Consider the following 17696-nt stretch of genomic DNA (forward strand, 5'->3'; position numbering starts at 1 on the left):
GCCAAGAGATGTGTCTTTACGTCCAGCCTAGCCACATCAATTTAGGACTTCTCCACAAGAGAAGCATTCCAAGTACACGATACTAATTGCCAGCAAAGCCTTTCACACATACACAGGCTATCTTCCACATGTCGGCTTGGTTTGTTGTGACCAATTATGAGGACTTTGTATGGAAAGAAAAGGAATAAGGCTGATCCCCACCCCTCCCATAGAGACCCTCCATGCCAGAATAGGCCTATAAGGATAAAAATCATATCTGAGGACACAGAGCTAGAGGTAGAGGTCAGGCATCAGCTAGGTACTTTTTCTAGTTACTAATGTCAGCTTCATATTTCCAGTTCCAGCTTACACACCCCCTTTATAGCTTGAATTTGCCTTGTGCACTAACTAAGAATCCAGTGCGTACAACTGAAGACTAGCATCTTACTGAAGCACACCATAAGTCAGATGTTGCATTTTGTCGTGTACTTTCAGGTGATTAGGAATGACTGTCCACCAGAAAAAGAACTTCAATCCAGAACAAAATCTGGAAACCTGTCAAGATCCCTAGTGCTCCTGAATGCTTGTGGCTTGAATTAGCAGACACCTTTCAGAGGCTGGAAAGGAAAGAACCAAGCAGCCTTTTGCAAACCAAACAATGGAAAGCTACCAAATCTGAAGTGTGGAAGTGTCATCTTGTTAACGTACGACAGAAGTCATAGGCTCTGCAGCCACAGCACACAGATCCACACAACACAGCATCAGCAACAAAAAATTCAAGCACCACTGACCCTGGTGAAAAAGGGAAAAGCTTAGCTGTTTCCTTAGCTGTTGAGCTTAGACTTAATACAGGCTGCTCTCCCTGTAGCTGTAGAGTCTGTCTGTCCTTTTTTGCTTGTCACCCACCAGAGAGGTGTAAGGGCACATAAAGGCTCTCTGCTCTGCACAGCAGTTCCAGGTTTCAGCAAGACCCCCTTGTGAATCTTAAGTCTCAGTGCTTATAAATCTGTTGTGCACTGCAGGTACCCAAAGCCCAACCACGGAGCATTCAAAATCCACGTTCACACCATTTGCTGCAAGGCACATGAGTTCTCCAGATTCTTTAGATTTCACCCAAAATCTCCTTAGTGTCATACCCTATTAGTTTCTATTAAAATCTATCAAACACACCTACTGTCCTTCTGCATCATGTGTAGGGTCATGTCAGGGAAACATTCTTAGCACACACATAGGGGACCCTGCATAGAATACTGCAAGAAGCAAAATCATGGAGGTAACCATTCAGGATGTGCTGCTAACAGGGTAAACTCCCTACAAAAAACAAGGTGGTCTGAAGTCTTACATAAAACACTCCTCTGAGTAAAAGAGAGTTATGGTTTTATACAACCTCTATTATCCCCCCCATGATAGTTTCTGAAGACAGCTTTAAGATTATTCATTCCCAGCAAATGTAACCTCCAAATTGTCATCACAGGTAATGACACCAAGAGAACTTTTGATCAGTGTGAAATCAGCCAAAACACATTCCACAACAAGAGTAGAATCCCCAGGCCAGGAAGGCCATTACCTGTCAGCGTATCTCAGTGTGTTTAAGGTGTACTCGCATGAACTCATGCCTGGAGAAATCATTGCTATCTGCAAACAGAACAGAAAGCCACAGTGAGTCCCACGTCTCAGAGCTCACCAGTTGTTGGTCTCAGTTGCTGTGGGTGAAAAACTGCAAGATTTTTTTTGCAGAGAACTGAAGCTTTGTGACTTCCAACTCCCCTCCCCTTAGAAAGGGAGCATGCAGCTATCTGGACACACTGCAGAGATCACAAGCAGTGAGTGGGTTCAGCTGTGCCACGCACATACTCACCATACAGGTTCTTGAGTTAGTTCCTATGAAGGAGTCTCTCAGCACCTGGGTCAGCTTGCTTTCCCGGAAGGGGGTATGAGATTTGTTCTGGCCTAGAGCTCGGATACATTCCTAAGAAAAGACAAATCATGAATGCAGTCGCTGCATCTCTTCTCAAACAGCTCTGCAAGCTACAGCCACCAACTGCTAGTAAACCCAACAGGCTGGACAATGGTCATCTCCATTGCTCTGTATGTGCTTCATAGCCTTTTAAATAGACTCAACATACTTGACTGTCAAAAAGATACGTGGTATATCCACCATACATTCAATAAAAACTTGAACGAAGCTTGAAATGGGTGTCTGACAAAACTACACTGCCTTCCTGGAAACATTATAAATGGAAGTATACACATGTTCATGGTTATTAAAATACAAAGCTGGGGTTCCTTTAGCTGTTCTTTTCCCTTGCACTAGAAAGAAACAGCAGATAACCCCAGAGGAAAACAGAATCCATGCGCTGAATAGTACCATTTGCTCCTTGAGTTGTAGCTCACCTTCAAAGCTAGCAGGCTTTTATTGATTTCTGCCCCTTCCATTCGTGTCTGCCTGTCAGCACTAGATGTGTCCGCACCCCTCTCATTTCCTGCCAGATCCACCAAGGAAAATTTGCCAAGCATCTTCCCTCTTCGGCGCAGTATGATTTGGAAGCAGGCATGTGACCGTGAAGAGCTAGCATTTGCAAAAGTTTGTCCCGATGTCCTACAACAAAGAAGCAAACCAGTGTTAGAACTGTGTCACAGAAGACTCTGAGGTCCCGACAGCACTAGACCTGCAGCCAGTTCGGTTGTTTAACCCACATATTAATACCTCAAGATTGCATGAAAAAGAATCACTTCTCATATCAAGCTGCCTGGCTCAACTTAACCAGCCTGCACTAGAATATTTTTCTGACTGCTAATACCTTGTATACATTTGAAGCTAGAAGAAATACCTTGAGCACAGCATCTTCCTGCCACAGAGCAGACCACATGTCATTCTCCTAATGCTATCACACGGTAAGCTCCACCAAGCTTCCCCCACTAAACAGCATTAGCTGTGCTAGCACATTACAGGCATGGTAAATCTCTTTCCCCAGCCAAGCTGGCTTGCTGGTTAACCTCTGCACCTGCTCTGTCACTGCAAGAGATTGGAGTCTGATGTACCATAAACCTCACTGTGACCTTCATCATCATTTATACCCTGCAAGGGCTGGCAGGTTTGCTGTCCCACCTACATCCCTGCTCCTAGGGGAAAATATAAGGAGGATGTCCTTAAAAATTGCTGGGGGAGGCAGGAGTCTGAAATGTTAGTTCTTGGCTGAAATGTCATTCTGCTGTGCATGCTTCTTTAGCTAAATGAGCTTTCAGGATGCACGTGCAACGTAATACTGCAGCCAAGGAGTTCTCATTTGCCAAGTAATATTTCCCTAACAGCTGCACCTTATTAGATAGGTAAGACTTGCCGATACAGAATTCAGCCCCGATTAAAGACAAGCCAGTACAACAGCAGAGATACCCCAACTGCAGCTGGCCTGCCAAGATGAGCAGCCAAGCCTACAGCTGTCCCTCAGCACCTTCTCTCAGGGACTCTTTAAAGATCCCCAAATGACATGAAGCATTTTTGTTGTTACAGGAACAACTCATCTGGCCTGCAGTTAAGACCAAGTATTTTTGCAGCTATAGCTTGATGCCATCTGGTCTTCCTCGATCTTACAAGCCCACAGGGAACTACATATGTTCCTGTAAACTACTTCTAGGAAATAGGCATTGGCACCAGGCAGCCATCTCAGCTGAGCTGTTTCTCTCTTCAGAAGAGATGTGAGGACATGTGGCCAACTATGCAAGGAAGGCTAAACCCATCCCTGCCAGTCCTTTATTCTGTAACCCTCTTGTTTTCACACAGAGGTGTGGATCAGTGCCTGTCTGTTAGTGGATACAGCAGCCTCCTCTTTGAAATCTCCAAGCCCTGGGCTACAGTCACATTTTTTTGCAGATACAGAGGTACAACAGGACATGGACTTTTCTTATTGTTTTAAGGCATCAAACCTGCATGCACTGCCCATCTCAATCATTCTAATGACATCTTCAGCACAGCTGACTTGTCTCTCTTGAAGGCCAACCACCTGGACCTGCTGCTTGCCATCCTCCAGGACTCGAAGCTTTGCCTTCTTATTCAAGAGATCAAACACCTATATTCAGGCAACAAAACCAAGACAAGTCTGAATAACTCTCCTTGAGAAAGAGATTTGAGACTATAAAGACAGCACAGAGTAAGTAGAGAACTATGTAGGAACAGCACATTTAACGTAGTCTTCCAATTCAATTCCAAACATGCCAAGAAGAGTAGAGTACATAGAACTATTGAAACTATAAAGTTTCATTCCTCTGTTTTATCAAATATGCAGTCACAGAAGTCATGCTAGGATTTATTTATTTTTTTAATATAAAAAGTCTTACCTTTCCATTGTATATTTCAAAGAAAGTCACATAGACTTCCAGGTCCTGACTTCTGTACCTGGGCTGGTTTAGAAGAAGGAAGACATCTTGTGCTAGTGAGGAAAGACAGGAGTTTACTTAGCTACATTAAAACATACCCTAGCTGCTACTTGAATTGCTTTTGAATATTGCTTAGCCATAATGTAGTGCTCCTGGCAGCTGAATGATGGCTATCCCAAGAAAATGCTTGGTTTCTACTGTTAATATTACTTGCAGACAGCAATGCTAACTGATCCAGTAAGATCAGTAAAAGCAAATACTGTCCCCCTTGCTGGTCTGGGAGAAAATTATGATCTGCTATTGCTTTGGACAAGTTTGCAAGAGTCAAGCATTTGTTTGAAGCTCTTCCTGTGGAGAATCTAGAAGACACCTCTCTGAGCATCAGCATTGCTGCTGGAGACAATTTAGCAGATTAGTTGGGCCTTTGTTTGAATCGAGTTCAGTCTCTCACAAACAGACTTCACACTTTGATCTGAAAAGCAGACTTTCCTTCAGAGACAGTCATAATTGATTCAGGGACTAGCAAAGAGTTGCTTGTTTCAACTGCTTTGCTACACAGATAGTTTCACAAAATGCTCTTCTGTAGGGAAAGTACAAGAGATCAGGGTTCATGGTGCTTTCTAGGGATTGTATCGAGGGGTTTACAAGATAGTCTCAGAAACAGGTGCTTTATGTGTGCTTTTTTTTTTTTTTTAACACACCTAGTGCTTAAATGAAAAAAATCAGATTTGTATGCTTTCTGTATAAAAAGCTTTATATCAGAAATGGATAGTGTTCTGTTGCATTCAAGTCAGGCTATTTCCAAGCACCATCCTTAGGCTGATACAAAAGCAAAGCAGAACTAATCAAAATTAGATGTTTCAGCCCAGCAAGTGTCGAACTAGAAGATACGTCACCTATCTCAAAAGCAAATCTTTTCTGACAAGTGATAAAAAGCAGGTGGATCTAGAAAACTAGATGTTGGATGGAAAATACAGTTTGTGAAACGGAAAAACTAATCCCACCTCCTGCAACAAACACCGCCACTTACTAATGAAAACTTATGTATCTTTTCCCAGAAAAAAAAAGTATCCATACAAAAACAAGCCTTATCTATTTAAGGAAAGCATGCACTAATTTAATTTTCATATCTAAAGAATCAACTTACATGCAAAAGCATATATGCCCTTCGAGGCATTCTGTGCTCTCCCCGAAAAGTCTCCACCCATAGTCTGTGAAGAGAAAAGGCCATCAAAAGTGAGATATGGCACAAGAGCCAGTCAGGCTACCTGATTATAGTACTGAGAACATACTTGGAAGTTATCATGTATATGATAACTGATGTCAGTGAGGTGATTGCAGCAGTACAATTAAAGTCGGTTTTCTACTTCCCTATCAGTTCAGAGAAGAGATTTGGACTATGCAAAGTGTCAGCTAAACGCCTGTAAGGCTCTGCAGTGCTAACTACTTCACAGGAATTCGGTGCAGTTATTCCTCCTAGGGGAAATGCAAGTGCAACTGGATAGCCTCTGGCCAGAGCAGAGACTCATTTGTTTGGAAATAAGTTTAGTACCATTTTCACCATGACTTGCAAAAACTCATGTGTGATATCAAAATGAATCAACCCTGTGCACCAAGCTTCTTCCTTTACCTTCTTTGACGGGTACCTTTAATCCTCACAGAATTTTTACTTGGTCCTATCTCAGTGAATCATTTAAAACACATCTCAATCCCATAATATATTCTCAATCTACTAGAGTTTAATATGCAACATTCCAGTCTCAAGGTGCAGCTATTGTCCTTGCACTACTTATGTGCCCTAGGATCAGGAAGGGGAAGTAATTAAGAAATGGAAGTAATTAGGAAATTTGAATGCCTTACAGTTGAATGATGCTCAGATGAGCAGGTTTGTGCGTGCATTTTAATGCGATGAAGACAGCCATATCCAAATCTCTACAGTGCTTCCTTTTGGGTTAATGGAGGAGATAAATAGTTGACTAAGTAATAGTGATAGGAGAACCTAGCCTAAAAACTTTGCCTCTAACACTTGAATGACAGCACCTGTCTTTATCATTGAAGCTGGTTAGCTAGCAAAGTCCAGTCCACATCACCTTGGTCTGACCTAAAGGCTTACTTGCAGAGCAAGAAGACCATGGATTTGGCTCCACTATCATAGTGTAAAGGCAGAGAATTTCCATTTTCCTTCCCTTTAGTTTATAGAAGAGGAAAAAGACAACCCAGTTGCTGAAAATTCTGAGGCAGAATACACAATTGCCAGTTCTCTTGAAACTGCAGGTGGTGGGCTGGAAGGAGTGGTTAGAAAGTGAACACAGTAATTTCCACCACTTCACAATACCAGATCATTTAAGCATTCATGTGCAACAAATAAGCAGCATTTTCTTACATAACCACTAAGGTCTTTGGAATGTCTCCAAACTCAAAATACAATACAGACAATAGCCTTTGTCTCAGATGTAGGCTAATAGCCCTAATTTGCAAAGTTGGGGCAGCAACAGCAGTTCAAGGCAAGGAATAGCTATGGCTCTGTCACTAATACGTCAGGATATCATCCTTGGGTCTTTAAAAAAGAACTATGGGATAAATTTAGCATGACTTTACTCACAACTTCAGAGGAAAGCCACTAATACTTCTAACTACAGAAATACAGAAAAAGAGGATTAACAACTGAAACTGTTATCTTTTTAAGAAAATAAAGCAAGATTTGAGCTCCTTTTACAATCCTGCAACATCAAGGAACTTCAACATTATCTAAAGCTAGAAGATTGGATACTTTGGAGAAAAACTTACATGTGTCTTGCCACTGCCTGTCTGGCCATATGCGAAACATGTCGCTCTTCCACCCTCAAAGATGGTCTGTACAAGAGGCCTAGCAGTGAACCTGGATATTCAGAAGGTAAAAAACAGTTAAGGCAAGCAGTTCACATCCTGCTCTATTAATTTTCCTACAGAAGCTATTTTATTTTTTTTTGCAAGGCCACGCCAAAACTAAACTTTTCAGTCTTTTGGATTCCTCCAAAAATAATTTTCATATTTATTGCAGGCAGCAGTTTCTTTAAACTAGGCTGTCATCTAGCCATAGCTCTGTGCTATCTTGAAAGTCATTCCAGCAAGAGGAAAGCATTACCTGTACACCATTTCATTAGAAGCCAGTTCATCAAATGAGAAGTCAAATCTGAATGCTTGGGTTTCAAGGTATTTTGTTAGATCCACTTTCTGCTTTGGCTCATGGACCAGCAGGACACATTTGCTTGGAACAGTAATCACATCACATTCCTTCTTCAGAATTTCTGTTGGTGGAAGAGACCCTCATATTTAACATGAATAATCAATGTCAAACTGCTCCAAAGTCAGATCTGCTTTGTCAGAACACTCACCTTGTTTATTTAGAGGGCGCTTCCTGACACAGACACAAATCCTGTGTTCTTCTATCTAAAAGAAAGTTAAGAAAACAAATAATAATTACTTCCTAATTACACCTACTGAGTGTCACTGAGAAAGGTTCCATGCTCCCTCACATTGACTTTTCAAAACACTGAGTTTCCTCTGGTACTGGTCAGGAGGAGACCCACTCACGGAGGAGTGTAAGTCATAAAGTCCATTGAATGCACAAGCAACACTATGAACAATTTACTCCTGGGTAGCATTCTCAACGTATTGCACAGAAATGCTCCTATGCTAAAAACAGTGTCCCAAATATTCTTTTTTTTTTAGGATCAATAACATGTTCAGTTCTTGGCCAGCTGTCCAGCACAATCTGTGACATTACTATTGCAACTAGAGTCAAATCCAGGTAAATTATCATTTTAATTTACCTCTAGAGGGTTTTTTGACCTGAAGTTCTTCACTGATGCAGTAAGTTTAGCTATTTGTGCAGCACAGCTGCACATCAGTTGGGTTTGAAAAGTGCCCGTTCCATTGGATGAAGCAGGAGGTAGGAGATGACAAGCTCAGCCCTGTCATGCAGGGACCTCTACACAAGCAGCTGGTTCTCAGCTCTGTCAGATGCAAGTACACAAACTACCTCGTGTTCTATGCTAGCCAGCACCTACTCATGCTTGAACTTAAATGCTGTCATTTTTTCCACTGACTATAGCAAGGCTTTTGCTAGACAAAGACTACTTGTTCTCAGGAATTAACCAATGCCACCTCCGTAACTGCTGAGGTGAACCTGCTTTTTGTAGTTTGACCTCTACTTTTGCTCTTTCACTTTTTGACCTACTCTAAAATTACTCAATATACAACTTAGATATCTAACACATAGGGCAACTAGTCTGGTTTAACTTACTTATACCTATACCTACAAACCAAACTGCTATGTAATAGGCTCTGCCCTTTACAAGCTCTGAGAACTACTAATGTTACACACAAAGCATTGCATGATCATTTTCAAAGTGTAAACTCTTCACTAGTGCCATACACAAAGCAATGCGAGGCAGCTTAGCCCTAAATAGGAGAGGTAAGTGACCTTGCATTTACCACTGGGCGCCCTCAGGATCACAATATGCTCAGAGGATTTCCCAAGAGCTGTGATGCACTGATTTGCTCATCTGCTAAAACCATCAGTACAAAATAAAGAAGTCGAAGTGTCTGTGTGCTGCACTCTGCAGCCTCAGTATTTACGTACTGGGTCAGTTATAGATAGTGGCTGGCAGTCTAAAGTTGCTCTGAATTCCTTGATCATCCGTGCAAACTCTGAGTTTGGACAACTGCTGTCAAATTCCTGCATAAGAAAACAGACATGAAGGTAATTAACCTGTAGCAGAAAAAAAGCCCCAGAGAACACCAAACACAACCAAGAGTTAGAGAAGTATTCACTTGAAGACCACAAGATTCAGAACATTCTGAAACTAGAATCAATCCATCTTTTGGCACAAATTGAAGAACAAAGAACAAGGTCTGTCCAAAATACATTTTGGTTTTAACTACCAGGTTGCATTACCTTATAGAATTTTCTCTTATTGGCATAGAGTACTCTACCTGTGCACGTTTTGTCCTGATTTCACTGATTTGAGCTCTCTTTTCTTCTCTCTTGTTTTTCATTTTCTCCATCTCTTTCACAATGTTAGATCTTCTCCGAACTAGATAAAATGAAAACACTTCCTTGGATTAAGTTTTCACCTTGTTTTAAGCATGATGTTTTACAAAAATGTCAAGGTTACTGACAGACTAGCCTAAGTTGTATAGGAAATAGTCATCTTCAGAAGAATGGTCGTTGATTTTTCAGGGCTTCTTTCCCAAAGCTGATCTACCTACCAGAAGCTGGTTAGCATGTCACACCATCACTCTAAGGGCAGCATTTCTGAGGAGACAACCACTATAACAGAATGATATATTTATAATAAAAATACTTAGGCAGCAGAACTGAGTTTCTTAAGCCACCCTTTCAAAGCATTCGTCTAGGACTACACAAAGCAGCAGTCGCAGTGATGCACTTCTGACTGGTGAGCCAGTTCTTACCCACTGCTGCCAGGTACCTGGGCTCACTGGAGGGTTCATTCTAGCAGAAAGCAGATGATCCTCTGAATTTCCGTTTGTCAGTGTGGGTTCTGGAGCATAGCTCAGCCTGCTAGTCTTGGTACGGCCACCTGCGGAAAGAAGCCACACCAAAGACAATAACTGGAACCCAAAGATCAAGAACATTTCGTAATTTGCAAATCCTCACAGACCACAGCTATTCCTCAACTCCAATTCCGGATCAGGAAGGAGAACTTGCTAAAATATATGTGCGAATTTTTTAAATTCTTCACTGATCACAAACTTTATTCAAAGCTACAAATCGATGCCACACCAACCAGGCAAGAAGTTAATATCAAACCTCTTATTTGAATGCCTTTGCAAAACTTAATACGCAAGGAATGCCCACAGCTATTCATGGGGTAGGTCTGGTAAAGATAAATAACTACAGATTCATTATTCAGGCAGGCTAAAGTCCTTACTTTACTCAACTGGTATAGGTAGAACTACAACCAGTGTAGCTGGAGCCTGTTGTCAGCACTATTAAGGCACTTGGCTTCCCACTCTAGCCCTGTAAATGCCACTTTATGCTGGTATGCAGATACCACATGCACCACAAGCACAGCTGCAGCTCTCGTTAATAAAGTACACCATCCTTCAACAACATAGTTTTCAGAGTCCTTTGAGAACCCCTTCAGGCAGAAGCCCTGGATGTTTACATTGTGGCCGAACTCCCCCTCTCTCATTTAATATATGAAGGGGTAGGGGTTGCTCCTCCCCCTAGATTTGCAGTTTACCTAATTAAATACATACAAAGCATGTTGCTTCTTATTAAGAATTCTCTGGGCTCTTTTTCCACTCACCAGGAACTGACAAATTGTTTCTTGTTTGTGTAGAAGTGGAGGGATCCACCATCTCATTTTCCTGGAGGCTGCACTGAGGTTCCGTGATGACAGACATCCTGGAGCGGCCACGCATAGCTTTGGAAAAACGAATTCAAGTTCAGCATCATGCAGACACTCCGACATTTGTAAGTAATCACTTACTCCAAGAAGTGCAGGTTGTACTTAAAAGAACCATTTTCAGACCTCTGGTGCATTACCAAAGCCTAGGATAAAGCACTACTGGAAAGGTAGGTGGGTGAGAAGTGACCACTACAGAAAAGCACACAGTTCATTCCAGATTTGCAGTTTCAATGAATTTCTTTCCAGATACCACTAAGGATTCACTAATATGGCAGTTCTGGAACCTTGATACCTAGGAAGGAGGCAGTTACAACTCAGGGGACTGAGAAATCCTCTGAAGTTTCACACTCACAGGGCTACGAATTAATTGTGATGGTGACAGTATGAAAAGCAAGGCTAATTTTGCTATACAGACTACAGAGTGGGTTATCTAGGGAAGCTCTAAGGAAAAGTCAGGATAAAAAAAATTTCTTTCGCCTTCCACATCCAAAGGGAAAACTGGTCATGAGCCGGATCATGCCCACCATTACAACATCCAAACACAGATGGTGTGTGTAGCAGAGCGGCAGTTTGATGACACTAAATTCAGCTACAAGACAGACTATCTATAGCAAACCTTCAAAAAGGGCCTTTCTGTAGGCAGTCTCCATTGCCTCATACCTAGTTACAGTTCTTTCACTGAGACAAATCACTCACCCAGGAAGCTTAACAGGTGACAGGAACATACACCTCAACAGATTTGTAAAGAAAGCAAATCTGATACGAAAAGATAGAAGTGTGGTATGAAAGCTAGAGCTACTCTCACCTCCACCTCCAGCAATCACAAGAATTTATCCAGAATTAATCACTCTGATTTGAAAGGAAATCAGGTTTGTTTCACATCAAGGGTGAATTTCAATTCTGGATCAAATTCCTTACAACTGCGCCCACAAAATTCAGTGCTCATGTGTTAACTTTTTACCTGGATTCTTCTGCTCAGGTGCAGAGACTTTAGGTGCCATTGTCGCAACTTTAGGAACAAAAAGAATCCATTTCATTATACACAGACATGGTATTTCATTCCTTTTGCCACACATGCCCAGACACCTGATCTCATCATAAACTCAACAGCACTTTCTGCAAACAATAGTGGTCCTAGACAAGAATATTAGCTGCAGGATTTGCTGCATCTAAATGGGTTTGATTCAGATTGTTCTTGTGCACAAGAATATACAAAAACCTCTAAAGCTCTTACTGCTTCAGAGAACTTAGTATCTGTTTCTGAATTCATTCTGAAAGCACTGCTTTTGCTTTTTTTACTTCCCTGAGAGATGGAGACAGACACCTCCTGATCTTCTTTAATTTGCTTTGCCTAAGAACTGAAACCTGAAGCCAACATTACCTTTTTGATTGGTGCAGCACAGAGTTTGCTACAGGACACGCATAGCCCGTGAGTGTCAAGGACTAACTGCAATAATAGGTATTATCTGATGAATACTGAAGTCACTGCTTCCCTCTTGTACTGTGAGCAAGTCTTCAGGGACAAGACTCTGCTAGTAGCAAAGGCAACAGGCATGTCAGATTTGCCATTAGACTCCGTACTTAAGGGAAGCAGCAGCCTCTGCGAGGACATTTCTCCATCAGCCACTGACTGGATTAAAACACCTTTATTCTTCCATCTGGCTATCCAGCTCCATTAATCAGGTCTGTCTAGAGACAATCAGCACTTTACCACATCATTTTTCTTGCTGATTCACAAAATCTGTGGAGAGTTCTCTGCATTTGAAGATGATCAGAAAAACTTTTGACACATTAAGCTTCTCAGACTGTTCCTGCCTCTCAGATACAAGGGGATTTGTACTGTTGTCTTTTGATTCCAGTTTCCCTGTCTTGCATCACGTACAACAAAAAAGGCCAGAAAAATGCAGCCATTCACAGCTCACGTAAAAGGGCAGCTATGTACATTAAGAGTTAATAAATCTGCAACCCTTTGACCTCAGCATCACTCAAGTACATTACAAATAGACCTTTAATGCTGTCAACTCAAAAACAAGAGTCAACTAAAGAGATAAAGTAAGAAAATATGGGAGTTTCCCAATTCCCAGCACCTCAAAAAAAACCAATTCCTTAGCAATCCCACACTTCCACACCTGTCTCCTCTTCTGGCTGTGCTCAAAACACTGTACTGACACTAAGTCACTGAGCTGTGGCACACCAGCTAGCATTTTGGCTGCCTAGTCTGAAATGTCTCCAGGAATAAAGCTCAAGTTATTGTCTAGAGGGACTATTTGAAGAGGAGACATCCATTTGACACTATTTCTTCCTTGCCCTTTCCATTCTCATTTTGACACCTTTTTGTCTTAATAACTGTCACTTACCTTTTGTTTTTTTGTGGCATTTGCAAAATCCCATACAAAACTTTAAACCTCACTGCAGCAGGAACTTCCTAGTGACATTTAAAGCAGCGTCAAGGAATAACTACAGCAATACTGAAGAAAAGGGCAACGTGTCAACAAACCTGAGCTCACAGGAACAGGAGGGCAATTTGCTGGCAGAAGTTCTGCACTCAGGAGTCCAAAGTGTTGATATGAAGGGGTATGCTCTTACTAGCATTGCCTGAGCAAGCAGCGTTATGAGGCACTAAACTGGAATAATATGGCTACAATGGAGGATCAGCACTGTTTTGAAGAGGAAAAGAAATATTTTCTCACCTTCCCGCGGAGCAGGAATTTTTGACAGGGTTGTTCTACGCTTCTGTTTCTGGAAAACAATGAGTGCCGTTAGTCATCACAGTAAGCCATGAATACCTAGCACAGCACTACACAAAACAACATTAATACAACAAGAATTTCTGACCAAAGCCTAACGGTGAGACAGAACGCAAAGCATGAGGTCTCTGACTTGTAAGGCTGCCAGTATCGTTTATAAACAGATCTGGTCTAAAGCATGCTGCTGCTGACATGTTAGCACCTTCGGAGAGACTAAAATGCTTACCTGTACAGTCACATTCTCTTGCAAAGGAAGGTTCTCTTTCACATCTGCAGCACGTAGTTCCTCTGTTAACTCAGGATTTATTGTTATCACATCATCAATATCAATCTGCAAGAGCAAAGGTAAAATATTGCTGCTACCACCTACAGCATTTTTTTACATGTTGCTTTTCAGTACAGGCAAACAAACCTGACTGACTGCCTGCCAAATGTTAAGTTAAAGAAGCCTTCTAGCTTCAAGGTGCTATGCAATAGTTCATACTCCATTTGAAGAGTCTCATAACGTGCAAGTTATGCCATTTACCCTCATCTGCCAAACACCACGCAGCTCTGCAGGTGCCATAGAACACGTCTGAGGAGATAGGCAAAGCACATTTGGCATCAACTGCTTTAATCTCTTACAGCTAATCTTAGTAAATCTCCGTGACTTCTGTGCTAGGAGAGCATTAAGAGTTTACTGCGTGACTGCGCTTACTGAAATAAACTTCAGAGAGCTACTTAGACCTCGGGAAACAAGGGATTCAGCATCTAATCCAAAAGTCAGTTCACCTGCATTTTCTCTGGCAACTGCAAGTGATTTTACCTAGGACCAGCTGCCACCTCCTGCCTGACCTTCCAGTGAAGTCATAATCCTGCCTCCGCAGCATTCCGCAGCGCCCAGACGCAGGGCAGCGACCATGGGGCAGGCAGCCAAGGGCAGGCACGAGCACAAAAGGCACCGCCTCGCTCGTTTCAGTTTTTCCAAACCTAACCCTGCAGAAGAGCTTGAAAGCACGTGGACACAAAAATAACTCCGGTGCCACAGCAGCTTGCACTAGAACTCACCTAGCGTCAAAGCAGTAATACAAGCACCACTTGAGGAAGCTATCCAGCTCTCAGTTAAATCTTAATTTACTTTGATAAAATAAGGGTCCATATAAAAAGAGCAAAAACACTTGTGTGATCCCATGGAGATACCACATTCTAACATAGGAGAAAAAAAACTTCAAAATTTGATTTATATAAAATCTGTATGCATCTAATCAGATAAACTAATTCCCTCAGAAGCAAGTGTATGTGGATGGTATGATACACACTAGCAGCACGTAAGAAATGCTGCTTTTTGAACAGCCTCTTCAGAGGCCCTGCAGTACCTAAGTTCCCAGAGAAACTGCCAAGAACAGCGTGTTTGCTCATTCACCAAAGGAGAATTTAAGTGCCAGGCTTTCAGCTACAACCTCAATCCCCCCAGGGAAACACGGCGGTTCCACCAGCAGGGCCCCACGGCCTTTTCTCTACAGTAACTGGGACATTTCAGACTGGCACTGGCCAAGAGTGATTCAAATCCAGCAGCGCCGTTGTCACTTGGACTCTAGCCCAAAACCGTGGTTTGCTCCCTGTCTGTTCTGAGACATTTCTCTGTGCAAGGTTCTCGTTGCAGAGAAAGAAAACTCAGTAGCTCTAAGGAAGAGATAACGTTCCCTGAAAAGTAAAGTGCAGAGGAATCAGAGAGCAGGGCACTAAAAACACAGCTGGAGGCCTCTCAGCACGCTGTGCCCCAGAGAAAGGGGGATGAAGCTGCGTCACAGTTCAGACTTTGAGGGCTGTATCCTGGGTGTTACAAATCCCTCTGGGTCCACCAGGGCTGGCGTTATAACACCAGGCTGTAAGCAATACACCTGAAAGCATCAAACAGCGCTGCATTTATTGCACAGCTACAAAGTCCTAAGGAAAGCTGGAAAGGCATTGCCAGAGGCACCAAAAACCAGCAGATAACAGCAGAGCTGGGGCTGTGGGAGCACAGGAAGCCACCCAGCAGGGGCACAGACGCACACACTGCATCCTACCTGGTGGCTGTAGGGCCAGGAGCCCTCTTGGCACCACTCAGGTGTGGTCACAACCCCCCCACGCCTTACCTGGGGACGTTTATTTACAGATAACCCCTGCGATCAGCACAGCGGGGTTATCTGCGCCAGCCTGGACGAAGCATTGATCCACCTGAGGGCAGACCCAGCACGGCAGGAGCCGGCTGAGGCACAGACGGGACCGTTTTTGATTTTTTTTGAGGAAAAACCCCACACAGCCTCACCTCCTTGCCCTTGACGGCGCCGCCCTCGGACCACTCCACGGCCACCAGGGACCTCTCCGCGTTCACCGTCCGCACCGTCGCCTTGTGGATCAGGCCTGCAAGGCAGCTCCGTGAGCCGGGGACCCCCGGGGACCCCCCCAACCCGTTCCCGGTGCCCCCCACGCCCCGCCGAGCCCCCTCGCACCGTTGCTGCGCTGGATGTTGAGGACGCGGCCGGGGCAGACGCGCTGGTACAGCCGGGGGTCCATGGCGGCGGCGGGGGCAGCGCCAGGCTGGGCCCGCCCAACCGACAACGATTTAAACGCCGCGCGCCCGGCGTGCCGCGGGGCCTCCCGGGAGGCGGAGTGCCGCGGGACTACAACTCCCGGCGTGCTCCGCGCGCGGCGGGGGCGGGGCAGGGCATGATGGGAGGTGTAGTTCGGTGGGGGCATGGAGGCGCTGTGCGCATGCGCGGTGAGGCCGCTAGGGCGCTGAGGCAAGAGCTGAGATAGCGTGAGGGAGAGCGGGACGCTTAAAGGGTAGTGGAAAGAAGTAAGAGAAGATTGGGCTTAAAAAGCGGGTTTTTGTTCTATTTTTGACCAAGTATGGGTAGCTCTGCCGAAGCAGAGCCTCAAAAAATTCCACGACACTCGTGCTTGTTCCTCTCCACGGAAATCTTTAGTAAAAGGCGAAAGATTTATACGATCTGAAGAGAAACCAGAGTATAACGCCCTTCCCCACCCCGCCCGGCCCCAACGCCGCCCGCCGCCCCCCAGCTCACGGCGCCCCTGCTCTGCCCCGCCTCCCCCCGGCCCTGCTCCCCCCCACCTCCTTCCCGCCCGTCAGCCCCGGTCCCGGCCCCAAGCGGCCCCGGGGAGCGGCGGAAACGGCACCGGAGCGGGAGGGGGCGGGCGGCGCCGCGCGGTGCAACATGGGCATGCAAATGAGCAGGGGCTGGGGGCGGGGCCTGCAGTGCTGGGTACCGGCCGTGCCTGTGCTGGGGGCTGGGGCAGGGGCTGGGAGTAGAGGGCCCCTGATTTTTGTTTTTACTGATTTCGCACTGCTCGTCCTGTTTTCCTTATCCATCCGCCCTATTTCGGACAGCGGGACCTCCCCCTTACCTGCTTAACATACTCCCCACTGCCATGCTGTACAGTGAATTTTGAACATGCAAGGTTACAGAAACTTCCCACTGCAAAACCACCCTCTATTGCAAAAACATGTTGTTTCTCATGGAGGTGTCCATCTGTTGTAGGGCAGGACGGCCCCGGGAGGGAAGTGTTGGATGGCGAGGATGTCGTGCAGAGGGACCTGGGCAGGGTGGGCCAATGGGACTGGGCTTGACAAGGCTCAGCACTGGGTGCTGCGCCTGGGGGCAACAACACCATGCAGCGATACGGGCTTGGGGCAGGGTAATTAAATCACAGAATCACAGAATTTCTAGGTTGGAAGAGACCTCAAGATCATCGAGTCCAACCTCTACCTAACGCTAGCAGTCCCCACTAAACCATATCCCTAAGCTCTACATCTAAACGTCTTTTGAAGACTTCCAGGGATGGTGACTCCACCACTTCCCTGGGCAGCCTGTTCCAGTGCCTCACAACCCTTTCAGTGAAGAAGTTCTTCCTAACATCTAACCTAAAACTCCCCTGGCTCAACTTAAGCCCATTCCCCCTCGTCCTGTCACCAGGCACGTGGGAGAACAGGCCAACCCCCACCTCGCTACAGCCTCCCTTGAGGTACCCATAGAGAGCGATAAGGTCGCCCCTGAGCCTCCTCTTCTCCAGGCTGAACAAGCCCAGCTCCCTCAGCCGCTCCTCGTAGGACTTGTTCTCCAGGCCCCTCACCAGCTTTGTCACCCTTCTCTGAACCCGCTCAAGCATCTCCATGTCCTTCTTGTAGCGAGGG

The 17696-nt window shown here is 44.6% G+C and overlaps 2 protein-coding genes across 4 annotated transcripts in view; one reads left to right on the forward strand and one right to left on the reverse strand.

The window, feature by feature from the left end:
• Positions 1 to 15737, forward strand: part of ARMH1 (armadillo like helical domain containing 1) — a 27924-nt gene extending 12187 nt beyond the window's left edge. Inside the window, exons 12-13 of one of the 2 annotated variants that reach the window (XR_014318023.1) lie at positions 10704 to 10837; positions 15657 to 15737. Coding sequence is in view for 1 of the 2 variants with exons in the window: in XM_082765995.1 (XP_082622121.1) it covers positions 475 to 482 (8 nt within the window). In the remaining variant the exon portion in view is untranslated. Of the gene's footprint in view, positions 1 to 474; positions 1527 to 10703; positions 10838 to 15656 lie in introns of those variants that run through there. The other variant, XM_082765995.1, reaches the window with a different exon arrangement.
• KIF2C (kinesin family member 2C) overlaps positions 1 to 16110 on the reverse strand; it is a 19047-nt gene extending 2937 nt beyond the window's left edge. For both annotated transcript variants that reach the window (XM_082765994.1, XM_082765993.1), the window contains exons 1-17: positions 15994 to 16110; positions 15810 to 15904; positions 13746 to 13850; positions 13463 to 13511; positions 10671 to 10787; positions 9828 to 9938; positions 9331 to 9431; positions 8978 to 9073; positions 7728 to 7782; positions 7478 to 7640; positions 7141 to 7231; positions 5501 to 5564; positions 4315 to 4406; positions 3904 to 4046; positions 2374 to 2578; positions 1838 to 1948; positions 1547 to 1614 (exon numbers count right to left, since the gene is read on the reverse strand). In XM_082765994.1, coding sequence (XP_082622120.1) covers positions 1547 to 1614; positions 1838 to 1948; positions 2374 to 2578; positions 3904 to 4046; positions 4315 to 4406; positions 5501 to 5564; positions 7141 to 7231; positions 7478 to 7640; positions 7728 to 7782; positions 8978 to 9073; positions 9331 to 9431; positions 9828 to 9938; positions 10671 to 10787; positions 13463 to 13511; positions 13746 to 13850; positions 15810 to 15904; positions 15994 to 16057 — 1730 coding nt within the window. In that variant the 5' untranslated portion in view covers positions 16058 to 16110. The remainder of the gene's footprint in view (positions 1 to 1546; positions 1615 to 1837; positions 1949 to 2373; positions 2579 to 3903; positions 4047 to 4314; positions 4407 to 5500; positions 5565 to 7140; positions 7232 to 7477; positions 7641 to 7727; positions 7783 to 8977; positions 9074 to 9330; positions 9432 to 9827; positions 9939 to 10670; positions 10788 to 13462; positions 13512 to 13745; positions 13851 to 15809; positions 15905 to 15993) is intronic.
• Positions 16111 to 17696: the final 1586 nt, after the last annotated feature.

This window comes from Aythya marila (genome assembly GCF_965140915.1).
Source record: "Aythya marila genome assembly, chromosome: 8".
Lineage (NCBI taxonomy): Eukaryota > Metazoa > Chordata > Aves > Anseriformes > Anatidae > Aythya > Aythya marila.